Consider the following 23980-nt stretch of genomic DNA (forward strand, 5'->3'; position numbering starts at 1 on the left):
ATAATAATAATGCATTTGAAATCCGTGTTCAGTAAAATCATCTTATAAAAACTGTACTATCTATATCATCATGATCCAAAGCTCTTCTTCAAAACAAAACCAAAAGACAAAAAATAAAATTCAGTCTTAATATGTAATTAACGTAAGGGACTTAAATTTTCAACTACTCTCACATGTGACCTAATACCTAAGTTTTACTATTTAAGACATTTAAATATAAAGGAGATTCTTAGGGAATCCAGTTCAACTGTTTTATACATTTCAGGAACACCAAACTGGTCAATTTTAATTCTAAAGATAGCAATTATTCAATTCTTAAAAACTCTTTAGTACTTTTAAAAGCTTACCTTATAAGACATTTTCCTAGATAGAAATATTTAAGAAAGATATAATAAAAAAAAGTGTGGCCTCCAGAAGCAATTTGACACTATGTTTTACAAGACAGCCCAAGATTCACAGATATTTAGAATTAGAAAGGACTTTCTAATCTTCTAGTACAATCCCCTCGAATTAGAATGGAAATCTAGAAGCCAAAAGAAGTTAAGTGGCTTGGCCAAAGTCTTCGAAGTCTTCTGAATGCCATTATTTGCATTACACTGTTGAACAACAGTTAAGCATCAGGCATTCACGTTGGCCAAGTTCAAATCCTAGGTCCACCACTTACTCATTATACGACTCAGACCAGTTTCCATATCTATTATATGAGGTTAATAATAAACTGATATAATGCTCATAAAGAATACAGAACAAGTACTCAGGATGTCAGCTGCCATTATAATGATTCCATCCGCTGCTTATTAGACCATGTTCCTATATGTTGAAGCATATTAGTGTAATGCACTCTAGTGAGAAGCTGTGTTTTTAAATTCTGACTTGCCATCATATTACCTATCTGAAAGTTAAGTATCAGTCTAATTCTAATAATTTTTTATAACTGTCCAAATATTTTAACGAACTATAATATTTCCTCTGCATGCTCAGCCTAGAAAGCTCAACCACCTTTCTAGATATTAGAAAAACAGCTACACATTAGAAAAAGTAGAGTGAAGTTTAGAATTAGAAGTTCTAGTAAAAAAGATTTGGAGTTCATAATCAGTATGACCTTTCAGAGGAGATTAAAGTGTTTGTTCTAGAAGGTAAAAAATATCTAAAAGATGGAAAAGAATATAATAAAAATGCAGATATGACACGATTCTTTTAAGATAGAAAGAAGGCAGGATGAGAGGAAGACAAGAAGGAGACAGGATTTGCCTTGTGTTCTACTTTAATTACTTCTCTTACCTTATATGAAAATTGAATTGCAGACTCTGGGGGATAAACAATAAAATGCCTTAATGTAAAACCAAAGCCTTGGGATGTTCTTTTCAACATAACTGTTTTGGGACCTGGCCAGGAGAATGTTTCATCTTCGGATGGTGATACAGTTTCACTTTGTTCTTTTCCATCTTTACTTTTTGATACCTAAAATGAAAAGATGTTTAAAAGTTAACTATGTAACACAATATACTTCATCATTTGGGGAAAAATTTATGTGTAAAAATGTAATACCTGAGTGCAGAAAGGAACTTACTGGAGAACAAGAACCATATTCTGATGCATGAACTATACATGGTACAACAAATCATGCGGATTACCAAAAACTCAATTTTTTTCCTCCAGTGGGATGCTATGAAAAGTTAATCAGAAGCAAGAAAGAACTCTGGGAAATGAGAAATATAATGGCTAAAATTTTAAATGCAATAGATGGAATGAAAGACAACACAAAATCTCACAGAGCACTAAGGACTAAGAAACAGAAACTATGAAAGAAGAGACATGAAACTGTTGCAAGTAAGAACACTAAACATGTTATCAGTCCAATGGCAGCAAAGGATATTAGAAAATAAGAGCTAAGGCTTCAGGTTCTGAGCGTAAATTCGGTACCCACATAGATAATCCTTCCAATATCCTGGCTTTCCAGTTCTCTGCTATCTCTCTCCAACTCCTGGCTTTTATCTGCTCATGAGTAAAAACCCTCTGCAATCTCAGATCAAGGAGCCCACCCTGCATCCCGCTCACATGCCAACCCTTACGATTCTTCCATCTGAAGCTGACCCTACACCCGTCCCTCACTGCCCCACGTCCTCAGCTCTCTCTTAAACCAGCTTCAGTTCACTCCTTTGCCTTTCCCTCACTTCCTCAAAGTCACCTGCGAAGACCTCACCCTGGATAAATCAACATGACCTACTCTGGACCTGCATGCACGCACGTGGCCAAACATGGGTGGAGAAAAACAGAAAATTAAGCCGACGGCTTTCCCTCTAAGTTCATGACCGCTAACCTCAAGCGAGCCTTCAGTGTTGTCTGTCCATTTCTCTCCAGTCCATTCATCCAAGACGACCATTTCATCCCTTCTCCCCCGCCCTCACTTGGGGCTGATGACCTTGCTTTCATTACACCGAAAACACACAAGCAAGACAGTGAGAGCTTAGTCGCTGGCCACATCTCCCCGCCTACCTGCAACTGTGCCACGTTCCCGTTTCCCTCCTGTGACAACGGCTGCACTGCCCATTGTTCTAAGGCCCCAGCACTTATGGACTAGATCCTATTCTCTCTTCCTAGACAAAGACATGGTCCCAGCGATTCTCCCCTCGCTCTTTTACATCATGTTTTCTCTTCACGACATCATTCCCATTGGTGCATGTGTACATTTTCTAAGTTCTTTAATCTTAAAACAACAACACAAATCCTCTCTTGACCACAGCCCTCGCCAGCTTTCACTTTGTCTTTCTGCCTATCTTTACAGGAAAACCTCTTGAAAGTTGTCTACTCTGCTATATCTCCAATTATTTTTCTCCCATTTGTCTCTTAAATCCCCTTAAATCAGGCTGTTGCCTCCCTAATTCCCAGAAACTGCTCTTGTCAAGGTCCCCAAAAACTTCTACGTCTCTGAATTGAATGATCAATTCTCAGCCCTCGTCTTCTGTGACCACTCCTGCCTGAAAAACTTCCCCACGTGACTTCCCACACCGAATCTCCTCCTAACTGCCGGGATTCTGCTCAGTCTTCTTCGCTACCTCATCAACTGCTCCACTTCTGAATTTTGGAATACCTAGGACTCAGCCATGGACCCTTCTACCTCTGCTCTGGCTTTCGGTGATTTCCCCAATTTTTATCTCTAGCCCAGACATCTCCCCAATCTAACAGGCATCTCAAACTTAACATGTCTACCTTGCTGCTAAGATTTTGTATGAAATTACAATTCCAAGTTCATCTCAGCAGTTTTGAAATGTCACCTTTATCAAACGACAAATACTTGAATGTGCTTGATTCCATTACATTTTTTATTATGCTCCTCTAGTGAATCTTATCTATTCTTCCACAATGATTTGCTTAACATGAAGGTATTTAAACTTAAAAATGCTCCTGGAAGCAATTTTTCAAGAGACTTCTAAATCCTGAACATTTTCATCATTAGTCAATATTTGGGTTGTTACTAGTTAGCTATTTTATCAATTTCATGTTCTTTTCCATTTGGGAAGACACTAGATAGTAACATTTCCCAGCCAAACCTGCAATAGGGGAGGCTGTGATCAAGTGCTATCCAACAGAATGGAAGTATTATAAATATACAAAAATGAACAGTATTTCTACACACTGACAATAGGCACTTGGAAACTGAGATGTTTAAAATATACCATTTAAAATGTGAAAAACTAGGACCTCCCTGGTGGTCCAGTGGTAAAGAACCTGCCTTATAATGCAGGGGACGCGGGTTCGATCCCTGATCAGGGAACTAAGATTCCACATGCCGCAGGGCAACTAAGCCCACATGCCACAACTACTGAGCCCACGTGCTCTGGACCCCACGTGCCACAACTAGAGAGAGAAAACCCAGATGCCACAACTAGAGAGAAACCTGGGCACCGCAACAAAGAGCCCACGTGCTACAACTAAAGACCCGATGCAGCCAAAAATAAATTAAATAAATAAATAATATTTTTTAAAAAAAAAAAAAATAAAATGTGAAATACTTAGGTATAAATATGACAAAAAATTTGCCAGACCTGTACATTATAACTCCAAAACACTGCTGAGAGATTTAAAGAAAATCTAAATAAATGGAGAGATACACCATGTTCATGGTTCAGAAGACTCAGTATTGTTACAATATCAACCCTCCCCAAATTGATCTATAGATTCAATGAAATCCCAGTCAAAATCCCAGGAGATTTTTGTGTAGAGTTGATAAGCTGTTTCTAAAATTCACTTTGAAATGAAAAGGACCTAAACAACCAAAACAACTTTGAAAAAGCAGAATAAAATTGGAGGACTTACAAGACTTCATATAAAGCTACAGTAATCAAGACTCTGAGCCACCGATGGAGACGCTGTACATTTGAAGCTCATTTATCATAAACGCATTTGAGTTTATTCCCCCTTCTAAAACTTGGAGATTTTAAGGGGGAGGGGGAGTAACACCAAACATCAACATGGCGGACTCAAGCCGAGTCTCAAATAACTGCAAAAGCAATCACATACTCAGGTAGAATTTGTAGCATGAAAGTTGCTATTCTAGGCTTAACTATCCAAGTAGTTTAGCCTAAGCTTTAGGCAGTGACTGGATCCTCCTTTTGAGATCCAAATGAGAGAATTATTTTATATATGCACGCAAGTTCATTCCCTCCGTGTGTGTGTGTGTGTGTGTGTGTGTGTGTGTGTGTGTGTGTCTCTAAGTTTCTCTGCATCCTCGAGGGCATTTGGTATTGTCATTATTTTTTCTCTTAGCCACTGTGATAGATGTGTGGTGATATCTTGTTGTGGTAATATTTGCATTTCCCTACTGGCCAATGATGAACATCTTTTCCTGTGCTCAGCTGCCATCTCCTTGTGTAATTTTAAAGCACAAAAGAATCTAAGCTATGAGCAATATAAGTGAACCTTTTCCTGTTACATATGAGGAAACTGAGGCCTGGATTATTTAAGTGATTTGTCTAAGATTATTGTTGGCTAGTATCAGGGCAAGAATTAAAATCATGGTTAAATTAAGATCATGGTTTCCTGAATCTGAGGCTAGAATATTTCCCCTGTGTCACATTACTTTTCGTCATCTCTTCTACTGCGCAGTCTGCATAGACTTTTCCCTCCAATAGGTCTTTGATCTAATCTATTATTTTTAAATTTTATTTTTCTGCAGGACTCTAATTTTACTTTACAAACACTTTACATGTATTAAATTTATTTCTAATGTATTATTATGACTTGGCCTCACAGCTCCCAAACATATTCAACTTTTCTTTCCTTTTCCTTTGAACCATATAGATAAGGCTCTTGGATCCCGGTGTCATGCTTCAAGTTTCTGTGTTGAGCCTGTTCTGTCTTGTTCTGCTGAGTTCTTTACAAAAATGGAGAAAATGGGATGAAGAGTAAGCAATTTCTTTTTCGCTCCCTGCAAACTAAGATTTCTTGAGGCAACAAAGCTTCGTTGTCTCAATTATTTCAGCCTCCCAAGAACATCACATTGAATCCTCTTTAGTTTCCTTACCTTTTCCCTACAGGAAAGAAGGGTTACAATTCTTTCTACATAAAAAGAGAAGATGAAAAGAAATACACATATGTGCCTTTCTCCCTCCTTCTCTTCCTTACCCACAGAGGCTTTTGATCTGTTGGATTTTATAACAAGGGCAAACTGCAGGCACACAGTGAAGGACACAGCAGTCAGATTTCTCCACTTGAGAAGACCCTTAAAACGTTATCTCTACACGTGTCTCACCTTCCCACCATGAGCACCAATTCATGTACCAACAGCCTCAGCGTGCAAGAAGCCAAGAAGTGGCTGGAACCATAGCAGTCACATTCCTGTGCACTAAGAACTGACATCTGATTCCCTGAAAAGACTTCATAACAAGGTCACCTGCTTGAATAATAACTGAAGGTTAAAAGAAACCGAAATAAAGATAAAAACTAGATATAACAACCAGGCAAAGCAAAGATGACAAAAGTATAGGGGAAAATGCTAATCATATAACAACAAAGGTAATTAAAACCTCACAGAAGGGAATGCACACTGGCACGACAGAGCCCTTTGGGATAATGGAAATGTTCTAAAAGTGGAATGTAATGAAAGTTTCACTACTGTATAAATTTACTACAAGCCACCGAAATGTCACTTAACAACAGGTGATTTTTATGGTTTGTAAATTACACTTCAACAAAAATGCTTAAAAAAAAAAAAAAAAGTGGCGCAGGTAAAAAGTACAAAGTCTAAATGTTTGCCAGAGGTGAAAGACGCAGGGCTGTCATGAAAGCAAACACAAGAGAGTTAAGAAACAATCCCTGTATACACAGTAACTATATAACCCCTAAGCTATCTTTTGTAATTATTTGTACCTTAAATAGAATGGGATGGCTTCCTAGTATATTCCAGGAATCATTCACGATAAAGCATAAGAAAGTATTATGTTCATCCTAGAAGATCCTAACATTGACTCCATCATATTTCTAAGTTTATAAGCCCTACTCCTATGGGTTACTTGAAAATGTTTTGCTATTTTTTTTTAAATCTTACCACTTATAATATTAGTAGTACCAGTTGCTTAAAGTAAGATTTTTCTGCCTTATTTTAGGGCCATTCTTTCTCGCGGTGATGATTTGAATATGTGAGTCCTTTTCCTTTTTTATAGTTGAATTACTGAACTCTTCTAGTTATGACTGTTATCTGGGCTTGATGTTTTTTCTTTCATTACATGGGGAGATGGCACACACAGGGGGGAAGAGCATGGACTCTGAGCCAGAGTCCCTGGGCCTGGGTCCTTGATTTCTCACCAGCTGTGTGCCTTGGGCATTTGGACCTCGGTTATTCATCTTCCATACGAGGGTGGTAATAATAGTGCCTACCTCATAAGCTTCTCATGAAGATTAAATGAGTTACAGTTTGTAAAGTGTTTAAAACAGTACATCACACATAGCAAGTACTCTTTTAACTGTTTTTCTAAAACCACAGGGGTCACCAATACATAAAGGCTTATCTCAAAAGTGTATTACACAATAACACTTTTCACATACTCAGGAGAATACTGTGTAAAACATAGTTTTGTCTGAAGGGGAAAACAAAATCTTGAATAGCCACAAAACTTCCTAGATTTTTATGTACCACAAGAAGTCGGATGGAGATATGGGTTCACTGTGGTTGAGTAACTTGTCAAAACAGCTAGTAAGTGATAGAGCCAACCTACTCTTTCCATTCTATGCCATGAGTGGAGAGGAAATACCATGTGGTTTACATATTTGGACACTGCCTATCTTTAAGCTTCTGTCTCCACAGTCCTAACGCCACAGAGAGTTAATCTCACAGCAAATTATTCCTCACATACTGACTTTCTGTCATGAGACAGAAAGTCTCTGCAAATGTTCAACATGAGGAGATCTTGTGTGTTTAATTAAATACCTTGTTTGTTTAATTCCAATTGAGTTAAAAGAATCTTGAATAAAGCTCTTTATATGCTACATATACCTGGCAACTCTTGACTTGGAGCTTCTGTTGACGGGGAGTCTCTTTCTTAAAAAGTAAAAAAAAAAAAACAAATTTTTTTTTTTTTTTTGCCAATCCAGGTTGATAACAATTGAAACTACTTTGATGTTGAATATCTAGATGTGTCTAGATGTACTTTTCTAAGAATTAATTCTAGTTCTCAGTAGATATTTTAATATTTAAGAGATGAAAGATGATGGCCAAAGAAATTCTAACACTTTCATGACTTGAAGTTAAAAGATCTAGATGACGTTGGTCCAAAATATTTCAATTAAATGCTTGGGCTTAATTTTTAAACATATAACTCTTAAGTTTTAAGTGTACTATTTCCTTAGACATTCATTTATACTATCTTTCATGTAAGTTGATTGGTCATATGGGTCCTTTCTGCTGCTGTTACCTCTGTAGGTTTCATTTATGGATTGTTTTGAAACAGCTGGTATTTTCCTATGTGATTTCCTTCCCTATTCAAGGTTCTGGTTTCTAATGGAATTTTTATCTAGACAGTACTGTTCTCTCTTCTCTCTCTCTCTCTGATTTACTTTCAGATCCCACCATGTCAAAGACATGAGGTCTTAATTCCACAATTTTAGAACTTCACTCTCATAGAAGATAGGTATTTTAAAATCTGAAGTAAATGAAAAAAATTGGAAAGAATGGTGTAAACTTTCTAGAAATGTTTTATAAATAGCTTAGTTTTGACTACTACTATGACTTTGGAAAGTTATCTCTAATTTTCTTCTGACTATAATCTGTCAATATTATCAGTCTCACAAAATGGTAAAAATCAGAACGTACTTCTCTTCATAAATTATCCATTCAGACCCATTTTTCTGGGCATATTCTTGCAGTTGTCTTACTAGTAGTGATGATGGGATTAGATTATACTTACTTCTGTCCCTTGGACCTCCTGTGACTAACAATAAATGTCTTCATGATATTAGAGGAAAGTCTGAGCTTGTTTCCTAAAATAGAGAAATCACTTTCAAGATGACACATTAATGACAATCCTCACTTGTCATTTCTATAACTTTCCATATAATTTGAAAGAATTCATCTTTATTACTGATTCCAGAAGTAAATATGACTGAATCTCACTGGCATATTGTCTGCATTCATTCTTTCATCTTTAATAGCTTCTGACATTACTTCCTAATTCTGTTATCAAAAATATTCACCAGGGCTTCCCTGGTGGCACAGTGGTTGAGAGTCCGCCTGCCGATGCAGGGGACACGGGTTCGTGCCCCGGTCCGGGAAGATCCCACAGGCTGCGGAGCGGCTGGGCCCGTGAGCCATGGCCGCTGGGCCTGTGTCCGGAGCCTGTGCTCCGCAACGGGAGAGGCCACAACAGTGAGAGGCCCGCGTACCGCAAAAAAAAAAAAAAAAAAAAAATCACTAAAGTAAGGGAATCTGGGAATGTGATTAGCTGTTTACCAGAAAGAGGAGGAAAAGGGTTGATGAACAGCTAGCCAATCTCTGCTGTGGTTCATTGATGTTCACTGGTGTATAAAATTTCATTGTGAATATACCACATTTTATCTATTACATTATCCTCTAAAAGGAAATAGGGTTTTTCCCAGTTATTCTGCTATTACAGAAAAAAAAAAAATGTTGCTAAGAGCATCTCCTGTTTATAAAGACATCCTTCACACCATAGTTTTTTAAGGTATTTACACAGTAGTCACATGGTTTCTTTATGGTATTTACATATGCTTACATATCATTTAGATGGTTTCTTTAAGGTGTTTACCTGGTACAGGATAGATGTTTATAGTATAATAACAGACGGTGGCTTAACATAGTTAAGTGTCAAACGTCTAATTCAGAAACTTGACCTGCACCATCACCACAAGCGGCCACTACGCATCATCTCTCCCATCATCCTTCTCCATCAAAAGGGGCACATGGTTAGGAGACCACCCGCCTTCTCACATGCAGAGACTGTCAATGTCCCACTCTCGAAGTTTCACGGGTACTCCCCTAGTGCTATCCTTGGGGATAACAAAAAAGAATCTTTCATTTTTTTTAAATGGTTTATACATTGCAGGGTTGTTTCCTAAAGGAGAGGGAGCCTACATTCTACTTTATGTAAGGGGAATATTTCCACTTCAAAATACATCGCTATACCAAAACCTCTCTAATTATTAACCATAATTAAATATGAGGATAAAAGTTCAGCTAGCATCCAGCGAGCGTCTACTGAGTATGACCCACGTGTTCCATCAGAATTGCCGTATTGAACTATTGTGACATCTCTGATAGGCATCTATTTACATTTTTTTTTAAATGAGGCTCAAAAAAGTGAAGTGACTTTCCCATAGTCATAAAACATACAGCTCCAATTCTAGAGATCTTTTATCTAAAAAACAGCTCTTTACCCAAAAATGTACAGGAACTCAGTCTGATTCTTAGATATTCCAATGAAATTTTTACTTACTTTTCTGGGACTATGTTTTTCAGAAAAAGAATGTTTTCTAAGCCTTTTAATACTAATGACTTCTAAACAATATTTTGTTTTTTAAACAGTGTTCATCAGTCCATTTATTATTAGCAAATAAAACTAAGTACACATGAAACTTACTCAAGTATTTATTTCAATAAAGTACTCTTAACATTATGTGGCAGACTTAACTCCACACAGAAGAATCTGTACGGAAGAATGATCTGCTGTATATCTCAAGCATTTTTTTAAATGAAGTCTCAAATAACTTAGATTTTGCAGAAACAACAATTCCAAACTAAATTCCTATGGAAAAACAAAACTCCCAGAAGTTTATCAGTTTGTTGAACATCTGAGCGTATTAGAGATGGGTCTGTAACAAATAATGACTGATATCTGGATGGCCAAAACTATTTAAATCTGCTTTACATAAACTTTTATTTACCTTTTTTCTTTCCTTTTTTCCTTTTTTTTTTTTTTTTTGTAAAGGAGCATAGAATAGAATGACTAAATGAAATACACATCTAAAATGAAAAAACAAATTTTTTTTAATGTAACTTTAGCCATTCAAGTACTTCCCCAACAAACCATGTAGCAGCACTATATTAATGAGTTTTAACATTTCTGCTTAATTGCTTTTTTCTTGCCTATATTTTAATAAATATGAAACTTCCTACAGGCAGGAAGAGAGCCAAATAATAGAAAGAAAGAAATAAGCTATTAAATACACATTTAAGAGTACAGTGGTGGCCAACCCCATTCAGCACACACCCAAAGCAACAACTGAGCATTACATCACTATAGATACTTGCAGCCTAACACGATTTATACTAGCACAAGCATCTTGTCCCTACGCTCAAAGCCTAACTAGCTATACTGAGCATTTATAACCTATTTCTAAGCATGTCTACTAGAATCAGGGAACACAGTCTTAGTTACTTTCCTCATTCGCTGCTAACGAGCCAGAAAGTATCTGCTAATCACAAAAATGCAGTGATAGAATGACCATGTAGTGCAACAACAACAAAACTTCTTCTAAAAACTTAATACTATACTGATAGAATAGTCTTCTTAAATATAAAGTTCCTAAAATCTCATTCCATGCCAAAGATTCTCAAGTTATAAAGATATTAAATTTCCAAAATATTTTTCTGCAAAGGATTTCTGAAGAAATTACTTTACTAACCTAAAGTTTAGTTAAGTCTCTCATTAACAAATATTCTCTACTAGCAGAGAAGGACACTGAAGAAAAGATATTATTCTAAAATCAATCAGGAAAACCCGTGAGAATTCTCATACCCTCTACTGGGAGTACAATCTTTCTGTAAACGCTCTTGGTAACATTTATCAGTTTATCAATTTTATACCTTTTAACCTAGTAACTAATGAAATAATAAGAGACATGGTGAAGATTCATTTTACAACATGTTCATTCCAAGGTATAATAAACTCAACTTGGAAACTATATCAAAGTCCAACAAGAGCAACAAAAAGGAAGAGTTAAGTAGATTATGATACAGCTGAAATATGAAAAAATTTTAATGACATGGGGAAATGCCCAAAATATAATATTGAGGGAAAAAATAAGATTAAAATATCACAGTATGACTAAAGTTATTTTAAACACACACACACACACACACACACACACAGAGTTTGGAATAAGGGGCCAGGTTTTTTTTCCTAAACAAGTCATTGATTTTCTGTAAGGAACATGCATGGATGCTAACTTTTCACATCAGCCGGCAATGCTGTGCAGCCCATCCCTTGTTGACAAGTTGTGCTTTGAAAACTTCATCTGTGCTAACGGAATAATCCACTCCTTTCTTGGTGCCAAAGTGCCTTATGGCAGAAGTCCCCAACCAGTGCACTGCAATACTCAGAGGCAGTCTCCAAGGACCTGCAGCTCACAGAGCACCTTTCGTGTAGGGCGTACCCTACCACATTACAATTACTTGTTTATACATCTATCTTTTCAATGTTAGAGCAGCTTCCTGGGGAGAGAGGAGAATAATGGCTTATTTCAGTGCCCACCACAAATCCTGACACAAAGTAGGGCACATAAAAGAAATTAAATTTAAATGAATTAAACGAGGAAAGTTTACATAAAACAAGGATAACAGAAAACAAAACGATGACTTTAAAACTTTGTTGGGGAATTACTCCTCTTTACCTACTTCCCCATTTTTCTCATTTGAGACAGTAAGTACATATAGGTCTAACAGACATAAACTCAAATACAGATGTCTATTTTTACACATATTTTCTTGTAAAGAGGCTCTATGACCAGATAATAGAGCTGTTTTCAGAAGCTACTTATTTTCTGATATGAACAAAATTTTGTTTACTCTGAATCAGAGAACAGATTGTATTTTTAGGTTAAAAACAATCACCTCCCTATCCTTTGAGCAGACAGGAATCTCCAAATTAAGAGGCAAGCTTAAATTTCAGTTCATCCTAGCTACCAGTGAAATAATGCAGTCCCCTCTGAGCAGACACAGCGATACTGAGCATGCCTGGAGGCTAGAGGAGATATGGGTACAGAAGGTCAGACCCACATCATGTGGTTTCACTATTTTGTTTGAAGCACTGTAATGACCTAGAGTATCATCTTGCTAAATGTACATACAAATAAGTTTTCTGAATCTATGTTGATTTTAGATGATCAAAGACACTACACTGGCAACCAATGTTAATAGTTGCCTCAAGTTCACTAGACTGGACTATGGGAAAATTTCACACAATTTTATATAGCTAAGATGGAAACGTGCAGATAATGTCATCCAACTTAATCATTCACCATTTTATAGAACACTGAGTCTCCAAGAGGTTAAGTAACTTGCCAAAAGTTACTGGCAATCCAAACTATTCATTAGGGTCCAATTGAAGGACAGAGCAGGCAGAGAGTACTACTCCAATGGATCGGGAGCAAATGGGAAAATAATTCATAAAAGATGCTGAAATGGTTTTTGAAAGGTGTAAAAAATAGGTCTCTCTATGTCAGCTGGGGTGAAGGCACCCCATACCACATGAATTATTCATTTACCCACAAGCTCTCGATGAATGTAGAGAGCTAGGGAGTGAATGAATCACAGTCTGATATTTCCAGGAGAGCAGGGGCATCCTGGTACATAAGGCCAGCTCTGTCCTACTGGAAACTTGCCCTAGTGAACAGGAAGAAGGTGGGAAGCTAAAAGGGAGTCACATAGACCGTACTTAGAATTACTACATCTCGGAAATAGGATATTCTCCCCCCACCTTTTCCTTACCTTTTGCTGAAAGATAGCTTAAAACAGAAACTCAATATACAGAATATCAAATATACAGAGTTGCTCTGTCTGGGGAGGGGCAGGAGAGTTTGTACAGAAACCTGCTCCATTTTGCTAGCTTCCCAGAAGCCCTAACAGTCTGTTAAGGAGTTTAAAAGTCAGAGATGTAGTTCAACCAACTCACTTTACAAATACAAAAAACGGAGGTCCAGAGAGACTCGCTGATGGTCTCATAGCTAATTAGTGACACAGCTTAGGCTAGAACCTAAGTTTCCAATCTCCTGATCCTGGAGCTTTCCCACTATACTACACCACGACCAGATTGTTTCAGCAATTTGAGGATCATAGCTTCTGGGTCATGTACCCTTAGTTTTTTCCTTTATAATTGATATTTATCAGATACATATTTTCATTAAAGACAAATTAGAAAATAAAGCTAAGCAAAAAAAACCAATAATAATTTAACTTACCTACCATTACCCCTCTAAAGAAAAGTGATGCCAATATTTTGGTGTATATATATCTTTTCAGACTTTTCCATATGTGAATATATACAAATACACACTTTAGAAAAATGCTCTTCTAATCTATTTATTTTTATTTAATACATTATGAATGTCTTTCCATGTTAATATAATATATATCTACACGTTATTTTTAAAGACTGCATGGTATTTCACCATACGAATAAATCAAATTTTATTTATTCATTTTTGTCTGTGTCATTTAGGAATGCACACTGTTTTTTAAGATTTTTTTATACTACTACTACTACTGTTATTATTGTTGTTATTGTTACTACTATTACTACAACTACCTGTAGACCAATCTCCATGAAAAACCATGAATAGGTCATTAGGATAAATTCCTAAGAATGGAGTTGCTGGATCAAATCATCATGTTCTGTTTCTTTGTCTTATAGTTTTATATACAAAGGGTCAAAGGGCCATCTATAAAATGGGGAACCAAGTCACAAACCTACGGACAGCACAGCAGACTACTTAACTATGGATATATATTCTAGCCAACACTGGGTAGTTATTTTTTAATCTTTTCCAATATGCTAAGATGAAAATGGTTCTTATTATTTTTTTGTTTCTTTCATTAATAATGAAGCTAAACATCTTTGCATGTAACATCCAATTCTTAAAGACCTATAATATAAATAATATAGAAAAGAATATACAGATATTCAGCTTAGTCTCCAGCTTAAGAATGATAGTCTCCAGCTGAAGAGTGAACTACAAAAGAACATGTCACTGGAGTTCAGAACACAGTTCTCGTACAAAATGAGGGTTGACAGCAATGCCTTGAAACACAGTAGTAGAAACCAAAGCAAAATCCCTGGGAACTCGAAACGGAGCTTAAAATACACAGGAACCCAGGGGTGATGACCCAGGGAAGCAGACCCCAGATCTCAGAGAGGAGAGAAGCTCCCCAAGGAAGGAGGGTCAAACCAGCTCATGTTCAGATTATTCTGAGCACTGAGATGCACCCTAACTGCAGGACACCAGGCACCAGAGCAGGTCCAACTTTGAATTGCCAGGTCCAGCCAAGGCAGATGACATGAAGTGAGCTAACTGCATCCACGGTTCTTGGGGGGAAGACTGGGCTTGGAAATGGAGCGACTTGGCTGCCATCCAACTTCTAATGTGGTAATGTACCGCCTTGTGCCCTTTCAGGTGCATCGCCGTTTCTAGGTCGAACTCGATTGTGTCTTCTTTATTTCAAAAACCCTGCTAAGTAAAAATTTCCAAATGCAGGAGGTACTTGTTTCATAATTTGTTCATGAAAAGTCATGATTAAATATCAAGAAGTATCTTGTACACATTTTACAGGCACTGGTGGAGCTTACTATTTAAAAGAACGCTGGGATAAGGCCTTTTGGAAGGCTTTAAGTTGTTTAAATTGGAAGCAAGTGTTTAAATTGGAAGCAATAAATTGTTTTAATCACTCCGTAATTTATGTCCCATAAATACAATTGCCTTTCAATGGAACGTTTTTCTGGAAACTATATTATAAAATGAATCATTTGAATAGATAATACTTTTACATAGAAAAAATGCTTTAATTGGCTAAAACACAGAAATGATTTAACAATACATCAGAAAAGCAAAGATATAACAATTAGAAACCTCTAAAATCATTTACAAATGCAAACTGTCACAATTTTTAAATAAGCATAATTATACCAGCTGGATATTATATAAGGAGGAGCTTAAAGTATTATAAAGTACATACAGCACTCATAAAAATACAAATCCAATATACCGTAAATTTTACTAAAAGTTTATAAGGCAGAAATAAGAACCATTAATCATTCAGATCAGCCTGAACAGCCCAAAGGGAATTCTATATTAAAAGAAGGGCTTTCTACACTGCTTTACATTCTTCTGCTTTGGCTACAGTGCAAGTAGTTTATGGTTGAGTTGGATGCCACGGGGCATTTCTTTAAATACTAGCTGGCTAGACCATCTCCCAAATCAATTTCCAGATTTTTGTTAGTGATGCTGATATTATTGTTATTGTTGAATTAATTCAAATTTGATTAAATAATTATAATTTCCATAGGAAGAAACAAGAGTCTGTCTTCCGATAAAATTATCTTATTTTTGGAAAATTTCTTTCCCTATATCCATTTTAGCTAGGCTAAAATGGTAATGCCACTCACCCCCTGGACCTTACATCTTTAAAAATCTTTATATTCAAGTAGATATTGTCATTGCAGAAAGTATTTAGTAAGTAGCTCTTAAGGACATGTGGAAGATGAAGTTGCATGAAGGACACTAACTTGCTTTGGTCACTCAAATAGACGATTCAAAGAAACTGAAAATTAGATGACATTATTCCTCTTCTAATGTATTGCTAACACTGTACTCAAAGAAATTAGGTAACTTATCCAAGTTCTTACAACTAGTGATGATGGGCAAAAGATCTGAACACTTTACAAAAGAAGAAATCCAAGTGGCCAATAAGTTTAAGAACAGATGCTCAAACTCATTACTCGTGAGGCAAATGCAAACCAAAACCATAATAAGATACTACGACACATACGCCAAAATGGCTAAAAGAAATATTTTTTAACTGGCAAACAATGACTGGCAAGGATGTAGAGTAACAAGAGTTCTCAAATACTGCTGATGAGAATATAAATTGGTATAACCACTTTGAAAAGCTGCTTGGTAGCGTCTGTCAAAGTTGGGCCATAAAACGTACACATCCCTTGTCCCAGTAACTCCACTCCTAGTTAAACACTCAGCAGAAATCCATACATATAAAGCCATGTGCAAAAATGTCCATAGCAGCATTATGTGCAGTGGCCGAAATTGGAAAGACAAATGCCATCAAAAGTAGAATGGATAAACTATGTTATATGCATATAGTGAACTGTTACAAATAAATTTTTTTAAGTTTACAGCTGATGCAACCACATGGACGAATTTGAAAGCTAATCCTAAGTGAAAAAAAGTCAAACATAAAAGGTACTTACGGTGCAATCATATTCATAAAATTTTTTGTTTTGTTTTGTTTTGCGGTACACGGGCCTCTCACTGTTGTGGCCTCTCCCGTTGCAGAGCGCAGGCTCCGGACGCGCAGGCTCAGCGGCCATGGCTCACGGGCCCAGCCGCTCCGCGGCATGTGGGATCTTCCCGAACCGGGGCACGAACCCGCGTCCCCTGCATTGGCAGGCGGACTCTCAACCACTGCGCCACCAGGGAAGCCCCATAATAAAATTTAAAACAGGCAAACCAATACATAGTGATGGACGCCTAGATAGGTATCATCTTTGGAGGAGGGGAGAATACTGCAAAGGGCGTAACAGAGGCTGAGGGGCTGCTAATGCTCTGTAGCTTTATCAGAGTAATGATTCCACAGGTGCATTCACTTTGTAAAATTCATCAAGCTATGTATTTATGATTTAAAGATATTTTAGGTATTGCTATATTTCTAGTTACAGTTTACATGTTTGTTAAAATGTGTTCATGTCTAATTAAACATGAATCCGGCTGTCACTGTCATGCTAAACACCCTACAACAGGCTTCCCATCACCCTGGGAAGACACTCCAAAACCCTCCTCTTACAGACCCTCCTAGGACCTGGTCCTGGATATGCCTGATTCCCTTAGTCCTCTCCCTCCGTTCACGATTCCTGCCACACCAGTCTCCCGGTTGCCTCAAACACACCAAGCTCCTTCCAATCTCGGGGACCTTACCTGTGCAATCCCTCTCCTGGAGGGCTGATACTTGCATGGCTTTAGGATTCTGCTGACACATCATCGACTCAGAGAAGTGACCTCAGAGGGACTTTTCGTGACCACCTTTATCTAAACTAGTCTCCCCATCGCTCCATGCTACTTTATTTTTCCTCATAGCACTTGTCACAATCTTGTCACAAATATACAATACTGCATATTTGATTATTGATTGTGCCCCTCCCCTCCCCCATTAAAATGTAAGGTCCATAAGAGCAGGGACTGTGTTTTGTTCACACCAGAACAGCAGCACAAAGCAGGGGCATAAAATATCGTAGCGAATGAATAGAAATTGAGTACCTTCTCCTGTAAGGGAAAGTTTGCACTTGTAACTACATATTTATTTCTGTGCATTTGTTTCCTATCTGTCTCTCCCACTCCGTTAACAGTCACCATCTTACAGACAAGGCCTAGCAGAGCAGCCATACGCACTGAATCAGCATGTCTGGAAGCAAAAGATATAGTACATTAATGCACCACTGAAACTTCATTTTTCTCTAAGCTCACTACAAATATGCATTGTAACAGCCCAGTCAGGATCTAAACACTGTGATTACTGCCTGAGTTAAGCTCCTTTAATCTCCAGGCCCTAAAAAGCACCATTTCCCCCTCCCCACCAAGCGTAGGTCCAGAATCATCAACGTAACAGAATATTTTGACTGATTGCCATTATTTATGGTAAACCTAACCTGTTCCCTCCCGTGCAGAAAAGAGTTACCACAGCAGGCCTGAGATTGCTATCCTCAGAAAGGCCTGCTTATGAGGTTGGCCCTTGGTTAGAATCTGGACTTCAGGAGGGCTCCCCCCATTCTCTAACAGAGAAGACTGGCCCACTGGGCCTCCACTGTTAGTACAAACAATGTGGTTTCTGCTGACCGCCTGCCTTCCTTCTGGGAGTCTGGAATTTTGGCATATGCTAGTCACATGACCAGCCCCCAGTGAAAACCTTGTCTCGAACGAGCATCCCTCATAGACAACATTTTACACGTGTTGTCTCAGTTTGCTGCTGAAGGAATTAAGTGCATCTCATGTGACTCCACTGGGAAAGGATCCCTGGAAGCTTGTGCATGGTTTTCTCTGAGCTTTATCTCATTTTGCTAGTTCTGCTTCGTATCCTTTTGCTGTAATGAATCATAGTTCTGAGTACCACTGTGTCGTGAATTCTGTAAGTCACTGAACCAGGAGGTGATCTGGGGGATTCCACCCCACATCTCCCAGTTCTGAAACGGATGATGATCAGTCACAACTGTAGAAAAACAGAGGGGCTTCCCTGGTGGCAGAGTGGTTAAGAATCTGCCTGCCAGTGCAGGGGACACAGGTTCGAGCCCTGGTGCAGGAAGATCCCACGTGCCACAGAGCAACTAAGCCCGTGCGCCACAACTACTGAGCCCACATGCCGCAACTGCTGAAGCCTAGAGCCTGTGCTCTGCAACAAGAGAAGCCACCGCAATAAGAAGCCCACGCACTGCAACCAAGAGTAGCCCAACTCGCCTCAACTAGAGAAGGCCCACGTGCAGCAACGAAGACCCAACACAGCCAAAAATAAAATAAATAAACTAAAAAAAAAAAAAAGAAGAGAATAGTGACCCCCGCCTTCTAGCATTCCTGCCTCTGTGCAGTCCCCTCCCCTTGAGTGTGGGCTGGACCCAATGATTTGCTTCTAATGAATGGAATTCGGCAAATGTGATGGGTGTCACTTCCAAGATCAGATTACAAAAGACTGCAACCTCGGCCTTGCCCACACTCTCTCTCTCTCTCTCTGGCTCTCCTCCTTTGCTTCTTATGATGTAAGAATTACTTTTTGTTACGACTGGAAGAAGGAAGCCCTGAAAATCCTCTAATCAGATTATAGATAAGAACACTAAAATCCAGAGAATTGACAGAATTGTTCAGAATCACACAACCAAGAGGTGGCAGAGCAGACAAATATGCAGGAGTCTCTACTCATAGTGCAAGGCTTTCTTTCCACCAGACCATCCGACTTGCCAAGCAGTTTTCCCCAAAGGTGGGGAGGAGGGAACATCAAAAGCTAATGTCTGTAAGTGCTTTTCTCTTTGCGATCAAGTCCAACTAGCATCAAGACAGACGAATCTGCCATTCCATTCATCCACAGACCATTTGGTCTGTCCTTCTAGAATCTGCCTTTTCCTTCAGAAATTTCCATTTTGTCTTTCTCACTCATTTAAACCTGATTTCACCCATCAAAAGCTACCAGGCAGTATACCTAGGCCAAGACAGAGTCAGCCTCTGGGCCCTCTAAGTAACAGATCCAGAGGCAGCCGGCTTGACGTTCACCATCAATATAATCTAGATATTTAAACTAATAGGTCACTATTCTAACTTAACCACTTTGCAGCTCAAGAGCAATTATGAATATCGCTAAAGGACATTAACAACACTACTTTTTAAAACTTTATTTCAACATTAAACTCTGCTCACATAGACTGTGTTTATCATGAATTGCTTATATTTACCAACGCATAATGTATTTATGTTTATATTTACATGTATTAATAATGCTAAAGTTTCAGTATCAGAAGGGCTAAGAAATGGTTATCAACTAAGCATCATTACAAAAGGCACCTAAACCTCACAGCTACCACTATTTAAGGCAAAACCAAATTCTCCCTTTTTGTTTCCTTATCTTTCTTTTAACCTTTTATCTCTTCTTCAATCCTGTGTATCCATCATTCCAGACATTCCTATCCCTTTTTCCCCCTTCTCTCCTCCTTTTTTTTTTTTTTTTTGAGGTCAAGTAGCCTTTTTTCTGGGTGGCCAAAGGTCTGATTCCCTTCTCCTTTTTCATTGTTTTTCTCTATTGCGCCCTATATTGGTCATCAGTTGGAAATATATATATATATTTATATTCCAACATACATACACAAATTCTTTATCATTTACTCTGCATTTTTTTTTTTTTTTTTTTTGCAGTACGCAAGCCTCTCACTGTTGTGGCCTCTCCTGTTGCAGAGCACAGACTCCGGACGCGCAGGCCCAGCGGCCACGGCTCATGGGCCCAGCCACTCCGCGGCACATGGGATCCTCCTGAACCGGGGCACGAACCTGCGTCCCCTTCATCGGCAGGTGGACTCTCAAGCACTGCGCCACCAGGGAAGCCCAGCCCACTACATTCTTAATACAGCTTTAGAATTACTAGTTTTAAAAAAGCTGATGAGTTGCTATTATCAGTATATCAACTCCTTCAGTGCAGAGTGAGAGGTAAGGGCAGGGACTCCAGAGCTTGACCCCCACCCCACCCACCCCCCACCCCTCACCCCCCACCCCCTGCCCCGAGGTTTACATCCCATCCTGCTCTGCAGCTTCTAGGCTGTGTGGCCCTGGGCAAGTAACTTAAGCCCTGTTTCATCTGTTTCCTCACTTGTAAAATGAGAATATGAAAATAATATCATCTCTGTAGCGTTGTTATAAGAATTAAAGGAGGTCAACTACGTAAAGTGTCTGACATACATACTAAGTGCTCGCTAAACGTTACCTATTTTTACCTCTCACAAGATATTGAACTAAAAGCTCCTTGTGACCTTTTTTCAGCATTTTAGAGCCTTGGTATTATAAGGCTAGTCACAGGGGCACGGGGATGGTTTTTATCTCTCCTGTCTTAGACCAGTAATTCTGAGAGTTACAATTTTAGGTGAATGGTTCTCAAATACTACTGGTGAAATGTAGAAATGATCTATCTGCTTGGATTTCTCCTTAACAATGATTAAGAGGCCTCTCTCCTTGAATCCTCAGCCCCCCTGGTTTCACGTGCAAGCTCTACCTGTGGAAAATTAGCCATCTGTGTGTCTTGGCAATGTCAGTGGTATCCCGGAAAGCGTGTTTCTGCTAATCCCATATTCACCCCGCCCAGCAGCAAGCTTCTTCCGGCTGGTCTCACCTACACATCTCCAGGCCCAGGCCACGCACGTGGAAGTGGCCAGTGCACATAAGTGAGAGAGAAGAGGACAGAAACAGCACACCGCAGGCCACACAGATGGTTGAACGGGAAGTCGAGCCAAGAGAAAAGGCCATTTACACTATTCTGCCTCGCAAGGCAAAACCCTCAGGGTCCTTAACCTGAAGTCCTCCTTTTCAGGCTCCCTGAATTAAAATAATAAAAGTTAAAGGTGGTTCCAGTTTTTCCCATCTATGTCAATAATGAAGCATAAAACAAGAACAGTTGAGTTCTTGTTCTTTAGGTTCAGGTATTCTGGATTAACTGGTCTCTTATCCAGTGATTAAAAAAGAAGCACTTAACCCCTTAGAATTTTTTTTGCCTTAATTTTTAAAGGAAGATACAATGTGAAGTAATATTCAAAGAAAAACAGTTCAATTAAGCATCTCTTAAAAAAACAAGCAAACAAAAACCAGCTTTAACTCTTTCCAGGAGCTTTAAAGTGCAGAAGAATCACCGGAGGATCTTGTTAAAATGCTAATTCTTAAGTCTGGGCTGGGACCTCAAAGTCTGCATTTCTTACAAACTTGCTGGGAGCACAGACACTACTGGTCTGTGGACCACAGAGCAGCGAGAACTTAAGATACCTTAAGTGTCAAAAGGCCTATTCCCAATTCCCTAGGTTATCAAGTGAAAGCCTCCTTCCACTGGTGTGAGAAGCAACTGCTTGTCCTAACAGCTCTAAGGAACAGAGTGAGCCCTAGGCTACCAACTGCTTCTTAATAAAGGAGAGGAGCTTCAAGGGGGAGGGGGAAGCAATTTTAAAAAAAAGTTCTCCACCGAGGAAGAGAGGAAGAATTTAAGCCTGGGTCCTCAGTGTGGCTCTCTCTTGGTTTCCAATTCAAGGAAACAATCCAGCATTCCTCTCTGGCTCTCCTTCCCTGAAATGGACTTATATATAGAATGACTATTTCTGGGAAATAATAAAGTTGCTAATCATTTTTATAATCTTCTTTCAGAGAAAACAAATGGATCTTCTTTAAGGGTATGATTATTTTTCCCTTCGTAACATTTTATAACAAATTTGAATAGAACACTTCATTGGGAAGGGGACGAGTGAGTAAGAACCTAAAGTGACACGGTGAGCCATGCGGAGATCTGCGAGAAGAGCACTTCAGGAAGAGGGAACAGACAGCAAGAGCAAAGGCCCTGGGGTTGAACAGCAAGGAAACCAGTGTGGTTAGAGAAGAGTGAACAGGGAAAGATCTAAGTGGAAACAAGGTCATGGTGATGATGAAGGGAGGGCGACAAATCACATAAGGCCTTGGGCTTTTATGCTGAGTGAGCCGGGCAGTCTTTGGGGGCTTTGAGTAGAGTAACTACGTTCTGACGTTGATCAGGATCAGACTGGCTGCTGAGCTAAAAACAGACTGTAGGCTCTATACAAACACAAAGAAAGAACGACAATGCCAGGACCTCCCTTGCTTGGTGCTTCTCAGTTTTCCTTCTGAGTTGTACAGTATCAGTTGCACTGGATTTGTGGGAAAACCAAGAACTGGATGATGGGCTCTGTCATCGACATGAAGCTTTAACGCCCAACTCCTTGGATCTGACTCTGCTGCCCGCAAACAGTCAGCCCCTAGTTCTAAATGTTGATTAGAACATTTGAAATTTCTCACATACCAACAGGGAAAACATGGAAAACACAGGGTTCTTCTCTTCCTAATGCTGTTGTGGGAATTAACAATATTACTTACTATCTATAAAATTTAAAACTTCACTCATCTCTCACAAAGTCCAAGAATACTCTCTTCTCAAAGATTGTCTTAATTAATATAAGATGTATTTTGTTAAAGTTATGCATCACTGACCCAGTAATTTCGCTTCTGAGATTGTATCCAATGAAAATAATCCTAAACAGGAAAACAATTTTAATCACAGACATATTCACCATACTTTATTTCTAATAGCAAAAATCTAGAAGCAATTTAAATGTTCAACAACAGTTAATTATATTGATAATATACATAAAATATTAAATATGTTATATATGCATGTGTATATCCTCTAGCTAGAATATTATGCAGCCGTTAAAAATGATGTCACAACATGGCAAAATGTGCATAATACGATTACAACTCATAAAATACACTCTCCCTCCCACCACACACACACACACACAGAGGGAAAAAACACTGTGCACAGGAAAAAGAAACCTGGCAGTATACGTATCAAAATATTAGCAGGAGTTGTAGTGAACTAGGTAAATCAACTTTACATTTTCCAATTTTTACATGTGACCATACATTTTATTTACAGGGGTTTTTTTCTTTTCTTTTTTTTTACAACTTTAGAAATTAAATTAATGGAACCACTTCACTCCCATCTTTTTATTTCCAATATAAATGTCACAGAGCATCGCCTCTAGGTCTACTGTATTAACCTAATACATAAATAACAGCAAGCATGTACTAAGCACGTATCATGCCAGCCACTGTGTGAAACGCTGTATCCAGTTGGTCTCTTTTAATCGTCACAACACTGCAGGACGCAGGTACTGTCAGAAGCGAGGAAGCAGAGGTGAGTAATGCTAGGGTCGTCACAGAGCCAGCTCCT

The 23980-nt window shown here is 38.6% G+C and overlaps 1 protein-coding gene across 5 annotated transcripts in view; it reads right to left on the reverse strand.

Moving 5' to 3' along the window:
• The window catches only part of ARHGAP21 (Rho GTPase activating protein 21), a 127861-nt gene that overhangs the window by 74903 nt on the left and 28978 nt on the right, over positions 1-23980 (reverse strand). For all 5 annotated transcript variants that reach the window (XM_019933425.3, XM_019933423.3, XM_033852448.2 and 2 more), the window contains exon 3: positions 1282-1461. In XM_019933425.3, the coding sequence (XP_019788984.1) occupies positions 1282-1461 (180 nt within the window). The remainder of the gene's footprint in view (positions 1-1281; positions 1462-23980) is intronic.

The sequence above is a fragment of the Tursiops truncatus genome, chromosome 2, assembly GCF_011762595.2.
Source record: "Tursiops truncatus isolate mTurTru1 chromosome 2, mTurTru1.mat.Y, whole genome shotgun sequence".
NCBI classification, from domain to species: domain Eukaryota; kingdom Metazoa; phylum Chordata; class Mammalia; order Artiodactyla; family Delphinidae; genus Tursiops; species Tursiops truncatus.